The 18,919-nt window shown below is 39.6% G+C and overlaps 1 protein-coding gene across 1 annotated transcript; it reads left to right on the top strand.

Moving 5' to 3' along the window:
• Positions 1-265: 265 nt before the first annotated feature.
• Agr3 (anterior gradient 3, protein disulphide isomerase family member) lies at positions 266-18,703 on the top strand. The gene is made up of 8 exons (XM_036205510.1): positions 266-374; positions 3,435-3,570; positions 9,172-9,235; positions 15,995-16,047; positions 16,628-16,704; positions 17,172-17,235; positions 17,666-17,749; positions 18,483-18,703. The coding sequence occupies exons 2-8, from the start codon at positions 3,462-3,464 to the stop codon at positions 18,530-18,532; spliced, it is 501 nt and encodes a 166-aa protein (XP_036061403.1). The 5' UTR covers positions 266-374; positions 3,435-3,461; the 3' UTR covers positions 18,533-18,703.
• Positions 18,704-18,919: the final 216 nt, after the last annotated feature.

Below are 18,919 nucleotides of genomic sequence, written 5' to 3' on the forward strand. Positions count from 1 at the left end.
ATTCATCCCCCACCCCTGCCAGTTTTTTCTGTTTTTTTTCCTTTTTCTCACAGTGCTGAAATCTAGCCAAACATCCAATTACCTTGGAAAGCAAACTGTAGAGGAAAAGGAAGCACAAAGTCTTCGGTGTCATTTTATGAAGACATGCAATCTTACTTTAGAGCGAGGAGAACTTCCTCACTGTAAGCATGAGAACTGGGAAGAAGCCAAGTTCTTTGGACAAGCCCATGTTTGTGAGCACACAGGTGACAGCGCTCTTGGTGCCATGCAGGGGAAGTTGCAGGTCAGGTGTGTGTGCGTGTCTATAAATCCACACCCCTTTGCAACGGGAACCATCCAGAATACATTTCTAACAAGATCGCTGGGCAGCTCAGGTAAGCAAGCAAAACGTCCAGATACTCAGTATCCAATCTCTCAGCCTCTGCTACATTTAAATGATTAATTAACTGCTTTGCTATTTAAAAGTGAAACTTCCAGATACTCAGTATTCAATCTCTCAGCCTCTGCTACGTTTAAATGATTAATTAACCGCTTTGCTATTTAAAAGTGAGGCTCCTGCCCGGCAGTGGTGGCGCATGCCTTTAATCCCAGCACTCGGGAGGCAGAGCCAGGCGGATCTTTGTGAGTTCGAGGCCAGCCAGCCTGGTCTACAGAGTGAGATCCAGGAAAGGTGCAAAGCTACAGAGAGACCCTGTCTCAAAAAAAAAAAAAAAAAAAAAAAAAAAAAGTGAGGCTCTTGGTTAAAAGTGGGAAACATGAAATGAAGCTTTATTTTGCTGCTGCTACTGACCTGGTTTCCTGCTCTGACTTCATAGTTTTTACTCTTAATTCATATTAATAATAGAATAAGCTAGAATTAACCTAAAATGACTCTTTTTAAAAATTTCTGGGTGCTAACAATAGTACTTCCTTGTTTTTTGGTTTGGTGTTTTACTCTTATTTTGTTTCTTAAATAACTTGGTTTTTTTTTTAAATTTATTTACTTTCATTTCATATTCATTGGTGCTTTGCCTGCATGTATGTCTGTGTGAGGGTGTCAGATGCCCTGGAACTAGAGTTACAGACAGTTGTGAGCTGCCATGCTGGGAATTGAACTCAAGACCTCTGGAGGCAACAGCCAGTGCTCTGAACCACTGAGCTATCTCTCCAGCCCCAGAAGTTTTATTTTGAATTATAGAAGTTTTCAATATTGAAGTAAATGGCTTATGTTAAATTACTTTGGAAAAGCACAAGCCTAGTGTCAGGAAATGCTAACTGGTCAGTGTTGATAGAGCCTGTTGGTGGACAGGATGGCTGGTGTTTCCCAAAGGCATCAGATGCTGCTGTAATGAAATAATCGTCTGACTTCCTCCAAATGTCTGTCCCTTGAAGCTAGAATTTAAGGACTCTTAGCAAGTCACACTCTAACCAGGGAGAGCATCACTCATTCCCAAACAACAATGTACAAGCTGCATTGCTTTGAATACAGTCAGTATCTTTTTTGTAACATCTCACTAAGGTTTTTAATTTGAATACAAAAAGGTGCTTGACAATAGTACATAAATATATAATAAGTACGTAAACACTTGAAATTAAGAATTATGGATCCTCCTCAATCCTGAACTTAGTGTGAAAATACCACAGATGATGAAGTTGCACATCTCTCTCTCTTCTTGATGTAGAGTCCACCTGTCCATCTCTGTTCCTAACATCAAGGACTTTCCGAATACCTTCTCCAGCTTAACTTTTCTTACCTCTTTCTTCTAAGATTCCAGGTGAATCTGGAGCATTTTTCCACCTTCTCAAGGAAGGTGAAGCTTTGCAGACAATCTCCAGGGTTTTTTAATTCATTTTTTATTATTTTTTGCCACCTGCAGCTCCTCTGTAGACCTTCTAGAAGCTGATAGGACTCTATTGCAGGTGGTTTTTCAACTTCTCTGCTGCAACTTTCGGCCTGACTGAAGCTGACCTTCCAAGTGTGGTTTGTGACCCCAGGCTGTCCACATTCCCTGTTAAAACCTGCCTTAAGCTTTCCTTCAGTCTACTAGGTACAAGATAGCTAGACCTAAGGGAACAAGATGGCATTCTGAAATGTTTTATGACTTAATAAACTATAAGAACTGAAACGGACAGTGTTATCAGACATGGTTACTGTTTAACAGGATATGTAGAGCCTGGGCACAAAGAGGTAATAAATGGCTCTACTGGTGATTGTGGATGGAAGTAATTCCAATAAGACTAACCCAGGATGGCAAACTTCATCAATTCAGGGATGGGACAGAAGAGACATCACTGAGAATGAGAACATACTGGAAAGAGGGGGGATAAGAAAGCATCTAGAGAAACCAGGTTCTACAAACCTCCACTGAGCTGTTGTCCTCCAAGGTCTCAGATGCTACTTTACATTAACAGCCACCAGGGGTTTTGCTGGGCCCAAATTGTTATGTCTTTCCATTTCCCACAATTCCTAAGAAAGCTAAATAGAGCCAACTCAAGCAGAATCAGTAAGTAACCATTCATTAAATTTGGACTAGGAGATGTCATTATTATGATGGAATTCACTGCCAAATAACACATCTGCAGCAAAAATGTCTTAAGAAAATTTAAACTAACATGAAGACCCTCTGTATACTTACTTCTATTCTGTTGTCCAAATATTTAATTTTAGCAATGTGACAATACATGGCAGCTTCTAAAGAGAAGGGAAAGCTAACTAACTGGCTGTTAGAAAGCGTGGGGAGGTTATAGGACTCCACCGCACTGAAGAACAAGGCTCCTCCACATTCTAGTTCACTTCTTATCTGCTGCTGAAGCAGTGTTCTTTCTTATCTAATCTCACTTTACTAGAGAGTTCAGATGTTGTTTTCAGCTACTAGGCCCAGAAAGATGGAGAGACAAAGAATCCTTGGGCATGCTGAGAGTCAGCTCTGCTTTGCATATTGTAGTTTGACGCCGATTACTGAGCAGGATCCTGTTTGAGTTTCACTGTAGAGCTACACACACCACAGTGACCTCTGGGGCAGCTGGGTACCCTCAACCTGCTCTCCAATGTTACTCTGTGCCAGGATATCTAGAACCTCCATGAACTTAATGTCTACTAAGATGGCTCAACATTTTTAAGTGTTTTAAAAAATGATCCATGCCGGGCGGTGGTGGCGCATGCCTTTAATCCCAGCACTTGGGAGGCAGAGGCAGGAGGATCTCTGTGAGTTCGAGGCCAGCCTGGACTAGAGTGAGATCCAGGAAAAAGGCGCAAAGCTACACAGAGAAACCCTGTCTTGAAAAACAAAAACAAACAAACAAACAAACAAACAAACAAAAACAAACAAACATCCTTAAAGATCTCTAATGTAAAATCAAAAGAAGCACCAGTCAGCATGGGGTTTGTCCAAACAGCTTTAACTAGCAGACTGTTGAAAACGACCAGATTCTGAAAATTCTTTTCTGCCATCTAGCTACCTCTGAGTGACTTGCTAGAAGACATGATGCCACAGTCTACTTTGACCCTCTGTGTCTTGCTGATCACAGTTCCTTCCAACCTTGCCATTGCCATCAAAAAAGAAAAGAGACCTCCTCAGACACTCTCAAGAGGTACTGTAATCTCACTGGAGTTTCTAAACTAAGTCATTTCAACTGTTCTCAAAATAGCTAGTATAGCCATCTATAGTCTGATTATAAGGAAAAAAAATAGACATTTGCTATGTGTGACTTTAAAACAGATGTTTCTTAAGGGGGAATCATCTATTTTAGACAGTAAACCAAATTTCAAAGAAATAACAGCTCTTGGGTTGGGGTGTTTGTTTTGTTTGTTTGCTTTGTTTTTGAAACACAGTCTCACCATGTAGACTTGGCTGGCTTGGAACTTGTTATGCAGACCAGGCTGGCCTAAAACTCAGATCTGACTCCCTTTATCTCCCAAGCATTGGGATTACAGGTGTGTACCACTCAATAACAGAATTTTGATGCACCTTTTGTAGACATTATAAAGAACTGGCTTGATGTCTATAGCTTCAACTGACTTTAGACATTTGCCTTTCTCTTCAACTCCAGAAAACTCTACTTTTTTTATACTTACAGTTTTACTTTGGTCTAAGAAACAAACAAATCTTCATATCCAAAAGGATGATGAAGAAACAGTTCTCAAAATTGGTTTTTATATTTACAAGGAGCAGAAAAATGCTGAGAATTATTTGCCCCCACTCAATTGATTCAAATAATCAGGATAGCCATGCAGAGCTTGGCTGCTCTTTAGAATGATGCTCTGAGCAGAGTCAACAGTGACAATAATACCCTGCAGATGGCTTCCACACTGTTCATTTCTTCAGATCTACAGAATGCCAGCTGTGTGTCCATATTGTTTACCTAAGTGAATTAATTCAACTTTAGCCTGGTAATCACAATCTATATGTCTAGAAAAGCAATATATTCTGCAAAATAAATAAAGGATGGAAACATTTCCTTGGATATAACTTATCACATAGCTCTCCATACAAACTAATAGTTATAAAATAAGTAGCTTAGTGACCTTCAACAACCCAAGGCCAAACTACTCACTGCTCTTCAAGCCCTTCTGTAGCGGAGCTGGGTGGCATGCTATAACTGTAGTGTAAGACGTTGGCATCCTGGGAGCCCATGTAGATGTTGATCTAAAACTCTGCAGCAAGGTTTTATTACATTTACCTATCTGTCTATCTATCTATCTATCTATCTATCTATCTATCTATCTATTCATTCACGTGTTGAGATCAGAAGACAACTTGATGAACTGGATGAACTCTATTCTCTCTTTCCACCATTTGAGTCTAGAGATCAAACTCCAGTCATCAGTTTTGGCAATATGAGCCCATACCTGCTAAGCCATCTTGCTGGCCTCCTTTTTGACAAATTTTATGAAAACGAATTGGAATACATATGGCTTACTTTGAACAACTTGATTCTACTACTTCAGTTATTAAGATACTGTTTTAGTAGAGAAAATGACTACTAACGCTGACAGTCAGTGTGTTGAGAGCTGGTTTATATTTGTCTGCCCTTTGGCTATCTATTTCTGTGTTAGAAACGGCTCAGAGAATGAGGAGGAAAGGCAAGAGCAGGTGGAAGGGGCCTGAGTAAAGTGTGCAGAGTTGATCAGAGACAGGGCAGACAGTTCAGGACAGAGACAGGGCCAGACAGCTCAGGACAGAGACAGGGCCAGACAGCTCAGGACAGAGACAGGGCAGACAGTTCAGAGCAGAGACGAGTGGGGAGAAAACAGATTAGTAAGGAAAGGAATAGGGTTAAAAAACATACTCATATGGAGACCAACATTTTCTAACGTCCTTTTAACAAAAGAACTGCCCAGGACCCAGTCAGTTCTCACTACAGTAGACTAGCATACAGCAGATGCTCAATTAATGCACATCTGGTGAATGAACAAAATCACAGAAGACCAAAAACCATAGCCAAACTCGAGACAAAAGTGCAGCCATGAATCCAGGCCTGGAAGAGAATTTAAATTCTGTCGCATTTGGCCCATTGTGATTATAACCTAGACTGTATGGAAACAGTTATGATACAATAGGTTCCTCTGCTGATTGTGTCTGTATCCCCTATGGATATTTGGGGGGTTATGTTGCTTTTCCTTTGTACCCCCAGGGACTAATGGATTAAACAGAACAGAAGATTCATTAATGTCTGTTAACTAAATTGAGCAGGAAACAAGAACTGGAATGTTTCCATTGTTAAAGCTCTAGTATTTGAGTAACATTTACAGCAGATGAGAGGAGCTGGAGAGGTGGCTCATCAGTTAAGAGTACTGGCTGCTCTTCCAGAGGACCTGGGTTCAAGATTCATCCACAGGGCAGTTCACAATCCTCTATAATGCCAGTTCTAGGGAATCTAACTCTGACCTCCGTGCGCACCAGGCACACGTGTGGTATATATACACACATGCAAGCAAGACACCCATACACAAAAAAATTTATAAATATAAATAAATCCAAAAACCACATACAAGCAAAGAAAGAAAAGTACTCAAGGGACTCTCCCATATTTCTACAGAAATGACATCAGATCGTCTTTCAGGATCGTTACGGAGAAGATTCCAGGTAGGGGGGTACCAAAACTACAATGATGTCTTCCAATGTTGAGATATTAGTTCTAGCACAAACAGATCTATTATCCTCTCTTTACTGTAAAATGGCACAATCTTTGTAGAACAAATTAACATTTCCTCAGAAAGTGAAAATGTTCCAGGTGTGGTGGCACTCACCTTTAATCACAGCACTCCCCACCAGTAACTGGTTTTAAAAGCGCCCTACAGCTGGGTCTCACAAAAGCATCTTCTCAACTGAGGCGCTCTCCTTTCAGAGGACTCTAGCTTGTGTCAAGTTGATGTAACAGCAGGATAACTGACCCCTTGCCAACTTGACACATCACTGTTAAGCCATAACCATTCTTTCCTTGTTCATCTGCAAGATCACACATCATTATCAACATCACAATAAAAAAAAATTACAGACTTTAAAAGTTTCACCATCTTTACAAATTCAAACACTTTAGAATTCAGTCTCTTAAAAAAAAAAAAGTCTTGTCTCTTTTAAAACCTAAACCTCTTTTAAAAATCAGTATTTCAACTGTGGGCTTCTATAAAACAAAAAATAAATTAACTACTTTCTTACTTCAAGAGGGAAGAACCAGGGCACAATCATAATCAGAACAAAGTGAAAACAAACTCCAACAGTATAATAAATCAATGTCAATATCTGGGATCTGCTCGCAATCTTCCGGGCTCCTCCAAAGGGCTTGGGTCACTTCTCCAGCTCTGCCCTCTGCAGCACACACAACTTGTCTTCCAGGCTCCACTGTCTCCACTCCACTGCTGTTATTATTCTTGGTGGTCATCCATGGGACTGGCATCCCCAAAATGCTGGCTCTTCTGCTGCAGCTGGGCTGCACTTCCAACAACAGCCTCTCACAGGCTCTCCTCATGGTGCCAAGCCTCAACTTTTCGGCCTGGCCCTTTTCAGCTTTTCAATCCCAGGTCTTCAACTGCCACTGAGGCTGCACCTTCACCAATGGCCTCTCCTGGCTTTTCACAGTGCCAAGCCTCTGCTGCTCCCCATGACCCCTTCATGCCTTCAAAACCAGTATCACCTGGGTGACTCTTACACATTTACCAAGTCCAGCTGCCATCACAAGGTACAACTTTGGCTGCCTCTGGAACACAGCTGTAGTTTACAGACTCTCAGGAAACACTTCCTAGAAGATTTTACCTCAATGATGCTGGACTCTTATTAATCACTGCTAATTTCTCAGCTCCAGTCAACCAGCGTCAAGTATCCCAGCAAAGCAAAGGTTCCGTTTCAGTAGTTCTGGTATCTTATTAATCACAGCTGATTATTCAGCCTCAGCTAACAAGAACCACAGATTCTTCACACAGAAAACACATCAGAGTCTTTGTTTCCCTCTGAAACTTCACAAGCCAGGCCTCCATTGTCTACACTGCTCTCAAGATTCTCATCTCCAAGTTTCCACAGACAGCTCACTGAGCTCCCAACACTCAGTGATTTTCTAGCACAATGTTCCTAAGTCCTTCTACAGTCATCCCCAAAACAACAAGGTCAGGTTTGTCACAGCAATACCCCACTCCTGGTAGTACTAACTTTCTTCACTACCTAAGCTTGGCTCTATACGGTGGGATAATATTAAGCTATAGAAAGGTCATTAAGTACAAATACATGACAAAACATGAAGTTTGAAAACATACTGAGAGAAATAATTCAATCACAAAGACCACATAATGGATATTCCCACTTACATGAAATGTCTATAAGAAGCAAACTTGAGGGGTAACTACCAGATTAGGGGTTTCTTAGAGCTCTGGAAAATCTAGAGACTAGAGGGTAGAGGATAGCTTAAAAAAAAAGTTTTAGTGTTTAGGACTGGCAAGATGGCTCAGCAGGAACAAGTGCTTCCTGCCAAGTCTGGGGACCTGGAATCAATCCCCCTCAAGTTTTCCTCTGAGCTCCACCTTAGGCCCCACCCCCACATTCAGATAAATGGATAAGTAAATAAAGTTTTTTAAAAATAGAGTTTACTTTGTGGTGTTGAGAATGTTCTAAAATTGATTATAGTGTTGGCCTTGTAACTCCAGGAATACACTACAAAGAATGTGCACTTTCTATGAGTGAGTTGAATCATACATGAATAATACCTCAATATAGTTGTTACCAAAGAACAAATAGAGGAAACAAGAAGAAACACAGAATCATGATTATCTTACTTCATGATTCTGCCTTTGGTAACTGCTATTACAGACCTGTGGTATCAAACGCCACAGTCTGACATTGGAACACAGGAACACTCTAGCCTAACTAGCCCCCAAATATTTCTTTCATGATAATTCAGTCTTTCTCATCCATATCTGGGGCATGCCCTAAACACTCTGCAGTATTCCTGGATGCTCTGTACCTTCTACTTCTTGAGGGCTTTATTCTTTCATCTCTAGCACAAATTCACAACTACTTCTGTCTCCTTTCTAAGGCCAGTGGAGTCTCTCTACTGTAGTTGCCACTTCTGATTTCCTTCTCTTCTACTCCTTGTATGTTTCTAGAGTGTGCATGTGTGCATGTGTGTGTGTGTGTGTGTGTGTGTGTATGCATGTGTGTGTGTGTGTGTGTGTGTGTGTGTGTGTGTGTGTGTGTTTTCAAACGTGAAATTCTCATGCTTGAATGTTTTCAAATAAAAAGTCGAAGTGGAACTTGGAACCCCTTTCCCTCAGCGTGACTGCCATAGGAGCAGTCAGCATCCTTTGCTCTTCAAGATACAGGGGACACTTTGCAGCATAGTCCAAAGGACTCTTGGATTGTCTAGAAGTATGCTAAGATAACTGTTATGTCATGTATATTCTGAAAGCAGGAGCTTTTGCATGACCAGAGATGTCTCTTCAGCCATCCTCATCCTTCATCCAGCACTGATCAGTACTTAGTAAGTTAGTTCAAGGCTGGGTTGAGCTTTCATGCACAACTCCCAAGTCCCCCAAGTACAATCTGATAGGGTGACACTTCTTCATATCCAGATATAATTACTGTCTTTTGTACTATATATCAGCCAACAGCTTTGGAGCCATCATAAGTTATGCAGGTTGACATCTGCTCATTAGACAGAGACCTGTAGCCCTGGAATAATGCATTGGTTTCTCTCTTTCTTCAGGGTGGGGAGATGACATCACTTGGGTACAAACTTATGAAGAAGGTCTCTTTCATGCTCACAAAAGGTAAAGTCCCTCTCAGCTACTGTTCCCACACCATTACTCATGCCTAATGGAAGAACCAGAAACAGCCGTGTTGGCTTCTGAAAGAATGCCACAGTTCTGCTCTGTTATTGGATGCTGTGTGGAGTCATGGCTGCTATTACAGTAGTGTTTAACTACTCTTCTTATCGCTGTAATCAGACCCCTGACCAGAAGTGACTTAAAGGAGGAAGGATTCATCCTGGGACAGGATTCAGGCATAGACTCCAGCCCTGTGAGGAAGGCCTGGCAGCAGAAGCAGCAGGTCATGTCACACTGGCAGTCAGAAAACATAGTGGGGCCAGATGCAGGCCAGATGTAATCTGTGAGGACTGCCCACCAGCGCCCACTCTCGCCACCTTCTAAAGGTTCCACAACTTACAACTGCACCAAATAAACAAGCCTATAAGAAACATTTCACGGGGCTGGAGAGATGGCTCAGTGGTTAAGAGCACTGCCTGCTCTTCCAGAGGTCCTGAGTTCAACTCCCAGCAACCACATGGTGGCTCTCAACCCTCTCTAGTGGGATCTGATGGCCTCTTCTGGCATAAAGTTGTACATGCAGATGAAGCACTCATATATATAAATGAATAATAAAATATTTTTTTTAAAAAAAGAAACATTTCACATTCAAACTGTAACAAATGGTATTCTTTAGATGTAAAAGCCCTAAATACCTCTGTATGAATTTATCACACAGGCAAACTTTTAAATGTAAGCTGTATAAATAAGACGGTGTCTCAGTAGGCACTATGCAAGCTTCCTAGGAAAGCAGTTTACAGGAACAGTCCTCCAGCTAGTCTGGTCAGCCAGACACCTTGTGGAGCTTTATTTCCCATTCATAGTCATAGTTAATCAGCCAAACACTAGTTGAGCATCAACTGCTATGTGTCAGGCATGAGCCCAGGTCCAATGATCAAGTGTGACATTGTTTTCATCCTTAAAGATCTACTGAATCTCCTGGAGAATGTGTCAAATATCTGATGAATGTTCACTTCCCATTAAAGTGAAAATATTGGAAATTAAATTAAAATGGACTTAAATGCTCTCAAAACTGATTAACAATTACAGAAAAATCTCCAAATATGAGTGTAAGAAACAACATATGACAAATTATAGCCTCAGAACATGTAGAGAATCTGCCCAGATAGGGTAAGATTTCATCTGGAAATTCTAGGACCATTAAAGACTAAAAATTCATGTGCAGCATGCACCACACACACATACCACACACAACACTCATGTGCAGCATGCACCACACACACATACCACACACAACACTCATGTGCAGCACCACACACACATACCACACACACAGATCTGTGTGTCAAATGGGTCAAAGAGGATATTAAGAGGGATGTTTTTTAATATTTTGAGACAAATCAAAGTAGAAAGTCAATATACTAAAACTTATGCAATGTACTATAAACCATTCAAATGGAAATTTTCCGAATAAATATCTTTATTTTTTTATTTGAAAAAAAGGAAGTTCCAAATAATCCAATATTGTACCTTTAAAATACCCTTCATACCCCCAAAGGGGGGAAAAAAACAAACTAAGGTCAAAATTAGTATTAGGAAGGACACAATAAAACCAGAGCAAATGTAAGCAAAAAAGTAAGCAAGAAAGCAACGGGCAGGACCACACAAACAAAAGCTGCTCTTTCTCCTTTTTGGAAGAGATAAAACTAACATAGCAGTAAACATGCCAGCAAAGAAAAAGAAAGAATTCCAACAAAATCAGAATGAAAGGGAGACATGGCAGATGGTATCACAGTTGTAGAGAGATGGTCAGAGCACTTACTGCTCTTCAGAAGACTAGAGTTCAGTTCCCAGCACCTGTGTGCCTGCAACTCCAGCTCTATGGGATGCAGCACCCTCTTGTGGCCTCCCTAGGTACCTGCACACACACACACACACACACACACACACACACACACACACACACACACAAGTAAAAATAAATAAACAAAACACAATGAAACAAACAAAACAATATCACAGAAATGGTCATCACAGACTATTTTGAACAACTATTACGTCAATAAATTAAATAGTCTAGCAGAAACATACTTCCCAAATGCATAAAACCATCAAGATTTAATCATGAATAGAAAATTTGAACAGAACAGTGAAGAAATTTTATTCCTAATTTTAAAAGTCTTCCCTCAAAGTAAAGCCCAATATCTTTGTTTGGTTTTGAAACAGCATCTTGTGCATCCCAGCTGGCCTCAAACTGTATTCCTGCCTAAGCACCCCATACACTGTTTTCACGGCTGTGTGCTAATGCTCCCTGCTGCCTACTAAACTATTAAACAACTGATACTAACCCTCCTCAAATTTATCAGAAAAAAATGGAAAGAAAATAATATATTTAAATTTTGTTAATGAGACAAGAATTACCCTGGTAACAAAGTCAGGAGAGAAAAAAAATAAAATATAGGTTATACCCTTTTGGTGGTCTGAATAAGAATGCCCCACAGGCTCACACAGAGTGGCACTATTTGAAAGGATTAGGACATGTGACCTTGTTGAAGGAAGTATGTCACTAGCAGTGGGATTTGAGGTTTTAAATGCTCAAGCCAGACTCAGTGTCTCTCTTCTGCCTGTAGATTCAGAGGTAGAACTCTCAGCTACCTCTCCAGTACCATGTCTGTCTGAATGTCGCAATGCTTCCCACCATGATGATAATAACTAAACCTCTGAATCTGTAAGACAGCCCCAATTAAATGCTTTATTTTAAAAGAGTTGCCATGGTTATGGTGCCTCTTCACAGCAATAAAACATTGACTGAGACACACTTGATGAACACAAATGGAAAAATCTTTAACACCCTAGCAAATAGAATCCAACAGCATATTAAAAACACCATTAACCATGGTTGAATAAGACTTAACCCTAGAACATAGGATCAATTAATATGCATTAACAAGAATGATACCTGTACTGGCAGAATAAAGAATCATAGCATCTCTCAATAGATATTGGGGAGCATCTGATAGAACTTAACATACATACACAGCCAACTAGCTCTAGAAAGGCCATCTCTCAGCACAAGAATCATATGACCTTGGGTCACATTCCCAGTGGAGAATCATATGACCTGAGATCACATGCCCAGTGGAGAGCAGTTGAACATTTTCCAGAGAAAAGGACAGAAGGTCCCATTCTTCCTTATCTTCCACCTGGTATCTCTGGATGAACTGAACAATCTAACTAGGCAAGATAAAAACGTAAAAGGCATCCAAATGAGAGAGTATAAATGAAATCATTCCCGTGTACACAGGAAATGATCACGTACACAGAAAACCCCAAGGGCTGTTAGAGCTAATAAAAGATTTCAGGTATTATAGTCACTGATAAAAAAGTAAGTAAACACAGAAACCAATATTTCTGATTATATGGCTTTTCTGCACAGCCAAAAGCCATATGCGATGGGAGAAGCCAGGAACTGAGGATGGAGAAGGGAGGGGGCATATATCACAAGAGTGAATTTCTCTAACTCCAAGGCTTCTTTAGAATTAAAAAAGAAATCTCAAGTCAAGTGAAGGATGTAATAGTCCGGAACAAATAATACACACCTGGAACATATGAGAACTATTTTGTAGGAAGGTAAAATGGCAGTAATCTCTTTTCTTTTTGCATATTGGGTAAAGTGATTTAAAACTGCTGACCAGTTTTAACAGAGGTACAGCTTCTGTGGAGAATATGAATGCACAAACTCTTTGGTACACAAAATCTGCTTCTGGAAATCTATTCACAAACATGCACACACAGATGCGAAATCATACACAAATGACAACTGCATGTTTATCAAATAAGTGTTTATTCAAATGTAAGAGGGAGATTGGAAAAGATTTAAATATCCATTTTAAGGAGATTAATTAGAAAATTTCAAGTATATTTAGTGGAAAACTATATTTAAAAACTACAGAATAACATCTAAGACAAAAGTTATATTGAAAATATGCAGATACATGTTTGACAGTCTTATGTTCATGTTTAACTTTGGAGAGGTCTCCCTAAACTGCCTTTGCTTCCTCAACATCTCAGACCTCCTTCTCGAGTCTCCCAGCAGCTCCTGCTCAGGTGCTTACACTGAACCTGTCTTGTGTTGTATTAGGAACACACCTACACATGCACACAAGTAGTGGACATGTCTACGGATATGAACAAGACACATCAACATTGGGGAAACTGGTCCCCAAACCTCTGGAAGATGGAATGATACCATTGCTTCCTTATGGGAAACAGATCTGGGAAGAGGAACTTTCACCTTTTCAAGTTTTAAGTCAAGTGAATTTAAAAATTATTTTAAAAGGAAAAATGTACAAATGGAAAAGACAGTCTACCAAATGATGATAAGCAGTGGCCTGGGGCAGCCTCTGATTTCAGAGTCTCAAACGTTCTCTCTCTCTCTCTCTCTCTCTCTCTCTCTCACCTCTCACAGTTGGACATGTGATTGTGATTTCAGAAGATTTTAGCTCAAGGATTACAGGTTCATATACAGTACATGAGCTAAGAAATGATTTTTACTTTAAAAATATGAGAAAATTAAAAACAGTATTTTTTAATGTGAAAATGATGCTAAACTCACATTTTAGTGTTCACAAATAAAGTTTTGTTGAAGCGCAACTGCCCCCTCCCCCCACCCTACCCCCATGCTGCTTTTAGCTAACAGCAGAGTTAAGTTCTGTGAAAGAAAACGTGGCCACAAATCCTCAGATGGTCGCTTTCCTGTACTGAAGAAACAAAACAAAACAGAAACTGGAACCTTGTTTTAGATTGAAGCTACTTCAGTTCCTGCCAAAGTGCTTTCCTTCAAACTGAGTAACAGCCCGTTATAAACTGTTTAGAGTGAGTCTTGCACGTAAATGATATGTTTACCTTGGGCGCTAAGTGCTACCATCTGATGCTGGAGTTCATTTCTCTAGACTTCCCTCAATCACCTTCCATAAGCACAGGTGCCCCTTCAAGATGTCTTGTAGATGCTGGGAAGAAGTGGCAGCCAGTCAGGAAAGCCAAGTGGCCCCGGCCCCTGCCTGCTTGTGCCTCAAGATGCCTAGCCCCACTGAAGCTTCGTCAGAAGAGCTATCTACTAGAAACCTTATTCAGCTGATGCGTACAAGGCTAAATATATACCTGCCTGTGAGAGCATCACTAAACATCTTAGGCTCAGGAGGTCTGATTCTAGCTTGACCTGCCTGTGTAAGCCTCATTGAATACCTTTAGGCTTAGCTCATTACTCATAAGAAGTGGGTATGACATTTCACTCATCACAGCTCAAATCTGCAACTTTACCAATGTCTAATGCTGGCAAGTGGCAGCTTTCTCATTAGCCCATAAACCCTAAAGGTAAGTTAGAAGGGTCTTATCCAAAATGTACTTCTAATTCAAGTGTAAGAAGTAAATAAAATTAATGACTCAAAGTTTGTGTTTAACATTTACTGAGATTAAAAAATGCTGGATACAGCATAGATTTATGAAATCATTGAATTCATATAATTATATTTTGCAATTGCTTTTGAAAAGATTTATGTTGCCCTGGGAATGTAGCCAACTAGTAGAGTGCTTGCCTAGCATGTCCAAAGATTGATTACCAGCATCAGCAAATTAATTAATTAACTAATACATAAAATTTTTGCTGAATAAATATGTCTTAAAATCACTCTCTTTTGATGCCCAGGATTATCTTATTATTAAAGCCATATTTGAAAAATCATCCTATATATCTGTCTTAGTCAATTTTGTGTTGCTATAATCAAATATATGAGGCTGGATAATTTGTAAAGCAAAGAAGTTTACTTAGCTCTGGAAACTGAAGAGCATGGACATCAGTATCTGCCTGGCTGGGAAGAATCCTCATGGCAGATGGCACCACAGGATATGATTGTGTGCAAAGAGGATTCAAAGATTCCAGCCTCACAGCAATGCATTCTCCTCTTCCAGGAAACACGTTAACATAGTCTTGAGGACAGGCCATTATCTACCTATATTATTTCCTACAAAGCCATTAGCCCCTTCCTACCCTTAAACTTTGCACCGCTTCATCATCCCACTGGGGCCTGGCTTCTACTACAAGAACCTTTGGGGAAAAGTTGAAACCCAAACCATGCAAATATCTACATCGTAATCATTGTACTCCTATAATTACTGTTCTCGCTTTGCTCTTAGACTAGAGTTAGGAAATAAATTAGTATAACTATTTCAGAGTTAGGATCAAATGATCCTGAAAAATATATTAGTTATTTGTAAATTTAGGTTGGCACATGAATGAAAGGATATGAAACTGGTCAAATAGGACTATTTTGTAAAAAGTTAAAAGATAAACCAAGAATATTTTAAGTTGACTCTCCTTAAATGACCATCATGTTTTAATTAGAAATAAATTTCGTTTATAGCATGCCTTGAGCCCTGGAGACAGCATTGCTTTCTAATTATCTACATATGCTATAGTGGGCCCAAGTGCCACCTGCTACTCTAAGCTGTGGTTCCTGTACCCACACAGATTCTGATTCAGTATGTTATGAAGACTGTGAGCTAACGTTTATAATACTGTACTTGGTGAGTTCTGGGGCTACATACTGGATGACACTACCTAATATAGGCTTCATTGACATGAAATATGAGTCTGAGATTTTTATTTAAGTACTGTCAATAGTACCAAAAATTTAAATCTAATTCCATTTTATAATCTTATTCAGTATTAACCTCTTAACTTCACTCTATGCTTTCTCTGTCTAGTAACAAGCCATTGATGGTTATTCACCACCTGGAAGACTGTCAATACTGTCAAGGTAATTTTAGTTACTGGGATCTTACTGTATATCCAATATAAGGTAGAAATCCCATTTTAAAGATATTATAAACATTAGCTCCCAGAGTACCACCATTCTACCAAGATGCTAAAAGAACAAGTGGGGGCCGCCTAGAGGTGCCCTGTGGTAACTGCAGCAGAAGGATTGTGAGTCAGAGGTAAACCTGGGCAAAGTATTGAGACAGTCCAGACAAAAGATTACAATGATTGTTCATATCTGCTGAATGTGAAACTATGATATGCTCTTTGGAATGTGATACTCACTTCTTCAAAGAATCAAAGTGATTAGGAAAACTTGCTGACAGAAATTGTTCTAACCAATGGGTTACTGAGCAGTGTAAATTATAAAGCTGGTGTCTTCATTAATGTAATTGCCCCTTGACATCTCCATGGACATACTCTAGCTCATTGCTTCCCAATGAGGGACTAAATGGTAAGAAGACAAGAAACCTTTTACACTCATGTCATTGATGTAAATGATAGAAAAACATACTAGCTTTGATATTGCATTGACAATGTCTTGACCCTTTAAGCTAACTGACATTTTGTCCCCCTCACAGCACTAAAAAAGGAATTTGCCAGAAATGAAGAAATACAAGAAATGGCCCAGAATGGCTTTATCATGCTGAATCTCATGGTACATGAACTCAACATTGTTTTCTTTTTTTCTTTTTTGAGCTGAGGATCGAACCCAGGGCCTTGTGCTTGCTAGGCAAGCACTCTACTGCTGAGCTAAATTCCCAACCCCTATAGCGGACCCAGGTGCCACCTGCTACTCTAAGCTGTGGTTCCTGTACCCACAAAGATTCTGATTCAGTATGTTATGAAGCCTGTGAGCTAACGTTTATAATACTGTACTTGGTGAGACAGTATCGACAGAGTTGTCAACATTGTTTTCTTAATGTCATAAAATTCTATGGAAAGTTTTAACTCTGTTTTGTTTTTTGTTTTTTGTTTTTGTTTTTTTGTTTTCAAAAACATGCAGGGTTAAATATTAGTTACTACATAATTTTAAAAGGCCCTAATATATAATTTCCTGAAAATTTAGCTTCCATTAGAATGCTACACAGTCCAATATTGTTCATTTATTTCATCTTCTGCTAGCATGAGACCACGGATAAGAACTTGTCGCCAGATGGGCAGTATGTGCCGAGGATCATGTTTGTTGGTATGTGTACCATCTGTCAGGTGTGCAAAACTGGCAGGATCTCAGTATCCTCGCTGCTATTTGACTTGCTCTGAGGTTCTAGGTTAAGAGTGTGCTTTTGAAAGGGGGTCATTTCTAACCCACTCAATAACATTGTGTTCTTGTTAAATCTACAGCCAAAATTCACTATATCACTTACAGACTTTACCATTTAAAAGCAATTTATGCTATTAAATCAATTTACCAATGCATTTTCATTACAGTACCCCAAAATAGATTAAAAGAGAGCCATGACTCTCTGAAAAGGAACTGTGGGTTAATCCATCATGAATTCAGTGATGAAAACTAACTTTGCTTATGAATTTGCCTGACCTTGGTTTTTAGGGAGAATGAACAACTTGAAGAATATGTGGTGATGTTTGAGTGACTTTGTTTTCATTGTTTTTAACAGACCCTTCTTTGACTGTCAGGGCAGATATAACTGGAAGATACTCTAACAGACTGTACACATATGAACCCCAGGACTTACCCTTGTGTGAGTAGTCATGAGTTCCACCAGGCAGTGGTGACATCCAGTCCTGCACACCAAAGGGTCAACAGTGGCTTTTGTCAATGCTCTCCACAATTCCAACCTCCAGTGCTGGGCATGTGGTTTAAAGTGAAGATTCCCAGTGCCCCCCCCACACACACACACACAACAACAGAACTTCCCAGAGGACTCAGAATCTCTGTTTTATCAGGGTTACCTACCTACAACTTCCTCTGATCACTGAATTGTGAGATCAATAAGAACTTAGCACACATTAAAATAACACAAACATTAACAGAGATAACTCTGTCAAAGACCCCATGTGCTTTTCTCAGATGACAATGTTGCCTGTCTCTAACGCCTATAAACAATGAGGTACAAATTTACTTGGACTTTAATCATTTTTAATAACTGTCACTATCAGCCATATTTAAGAAGATGCTATTAGTCTCTGGTCCGGCAATACTGGATAAACTCAATAGCTAACTAAAAAGAAATCTCTCTCAAAGCTCCCAGAATAAAACTATTTATTGTTAATTAATCTGATGAGCTACCTCTAATTTGGTATAATCCCTGAATTTACAAATATTCCTTTAGCTTATAATATAGTGTGCTAATGAGCCAACTAAATAAAAATTAAATAATCCAATCTTATACATCACCATGTATAAATTACCACTTATATATTATCACTACTTTCATTTACCAAGAGCACAGCACATGTCTCCTCCTGTTTCAGTGGTGGACAACATGAAGAAGGCGCTAAGACTTATCCAGTCAGAGCTGTAAGGAAGGATGGGAAGATGATTCAACTCTAAGAAGTCAAACGTGTGACAAAAAGCTCCAGCTTCGCTAGCAAAAAAAATGTCCAAGCACATGGATTTTGTATTGTTACTATTCAGATTTGTGACATGTCTGTGGTAGTTTATGAAGGTAAAATTATATTTTAATAAATGCTGACATGTGTGACGATGCTGTGGTTTGATGTTTACTTATATCACTAGAAAAGACAGTTTGCCATGAGCTCAGAGTTGCTGTGCTTTGCATATGAAATATCCCCGCTGCCTCAAGTTTTGCCAGCTTGGTTCTTCAATAGTAAAGAAGTTCTGGAAACTATGGAAGGTGGGATCCACCTAGAGGTTATAGATCATGATGGTAGCTCATTGACGGTATCAC

Source organism: Onychomys torridus, chromosome 14 (genome assembly GCF_903995425.1).
Source record: "Onychomys torridus chromosome 14, mOncTor1.1, whole genome shotgun sequence".
Classification (NCBI taxonomy): Eukaryota; Metazoa; Chordata; class Mammalia; order Rodentia; family Cricetidae; genus Onychomys; species Onychomys torridus.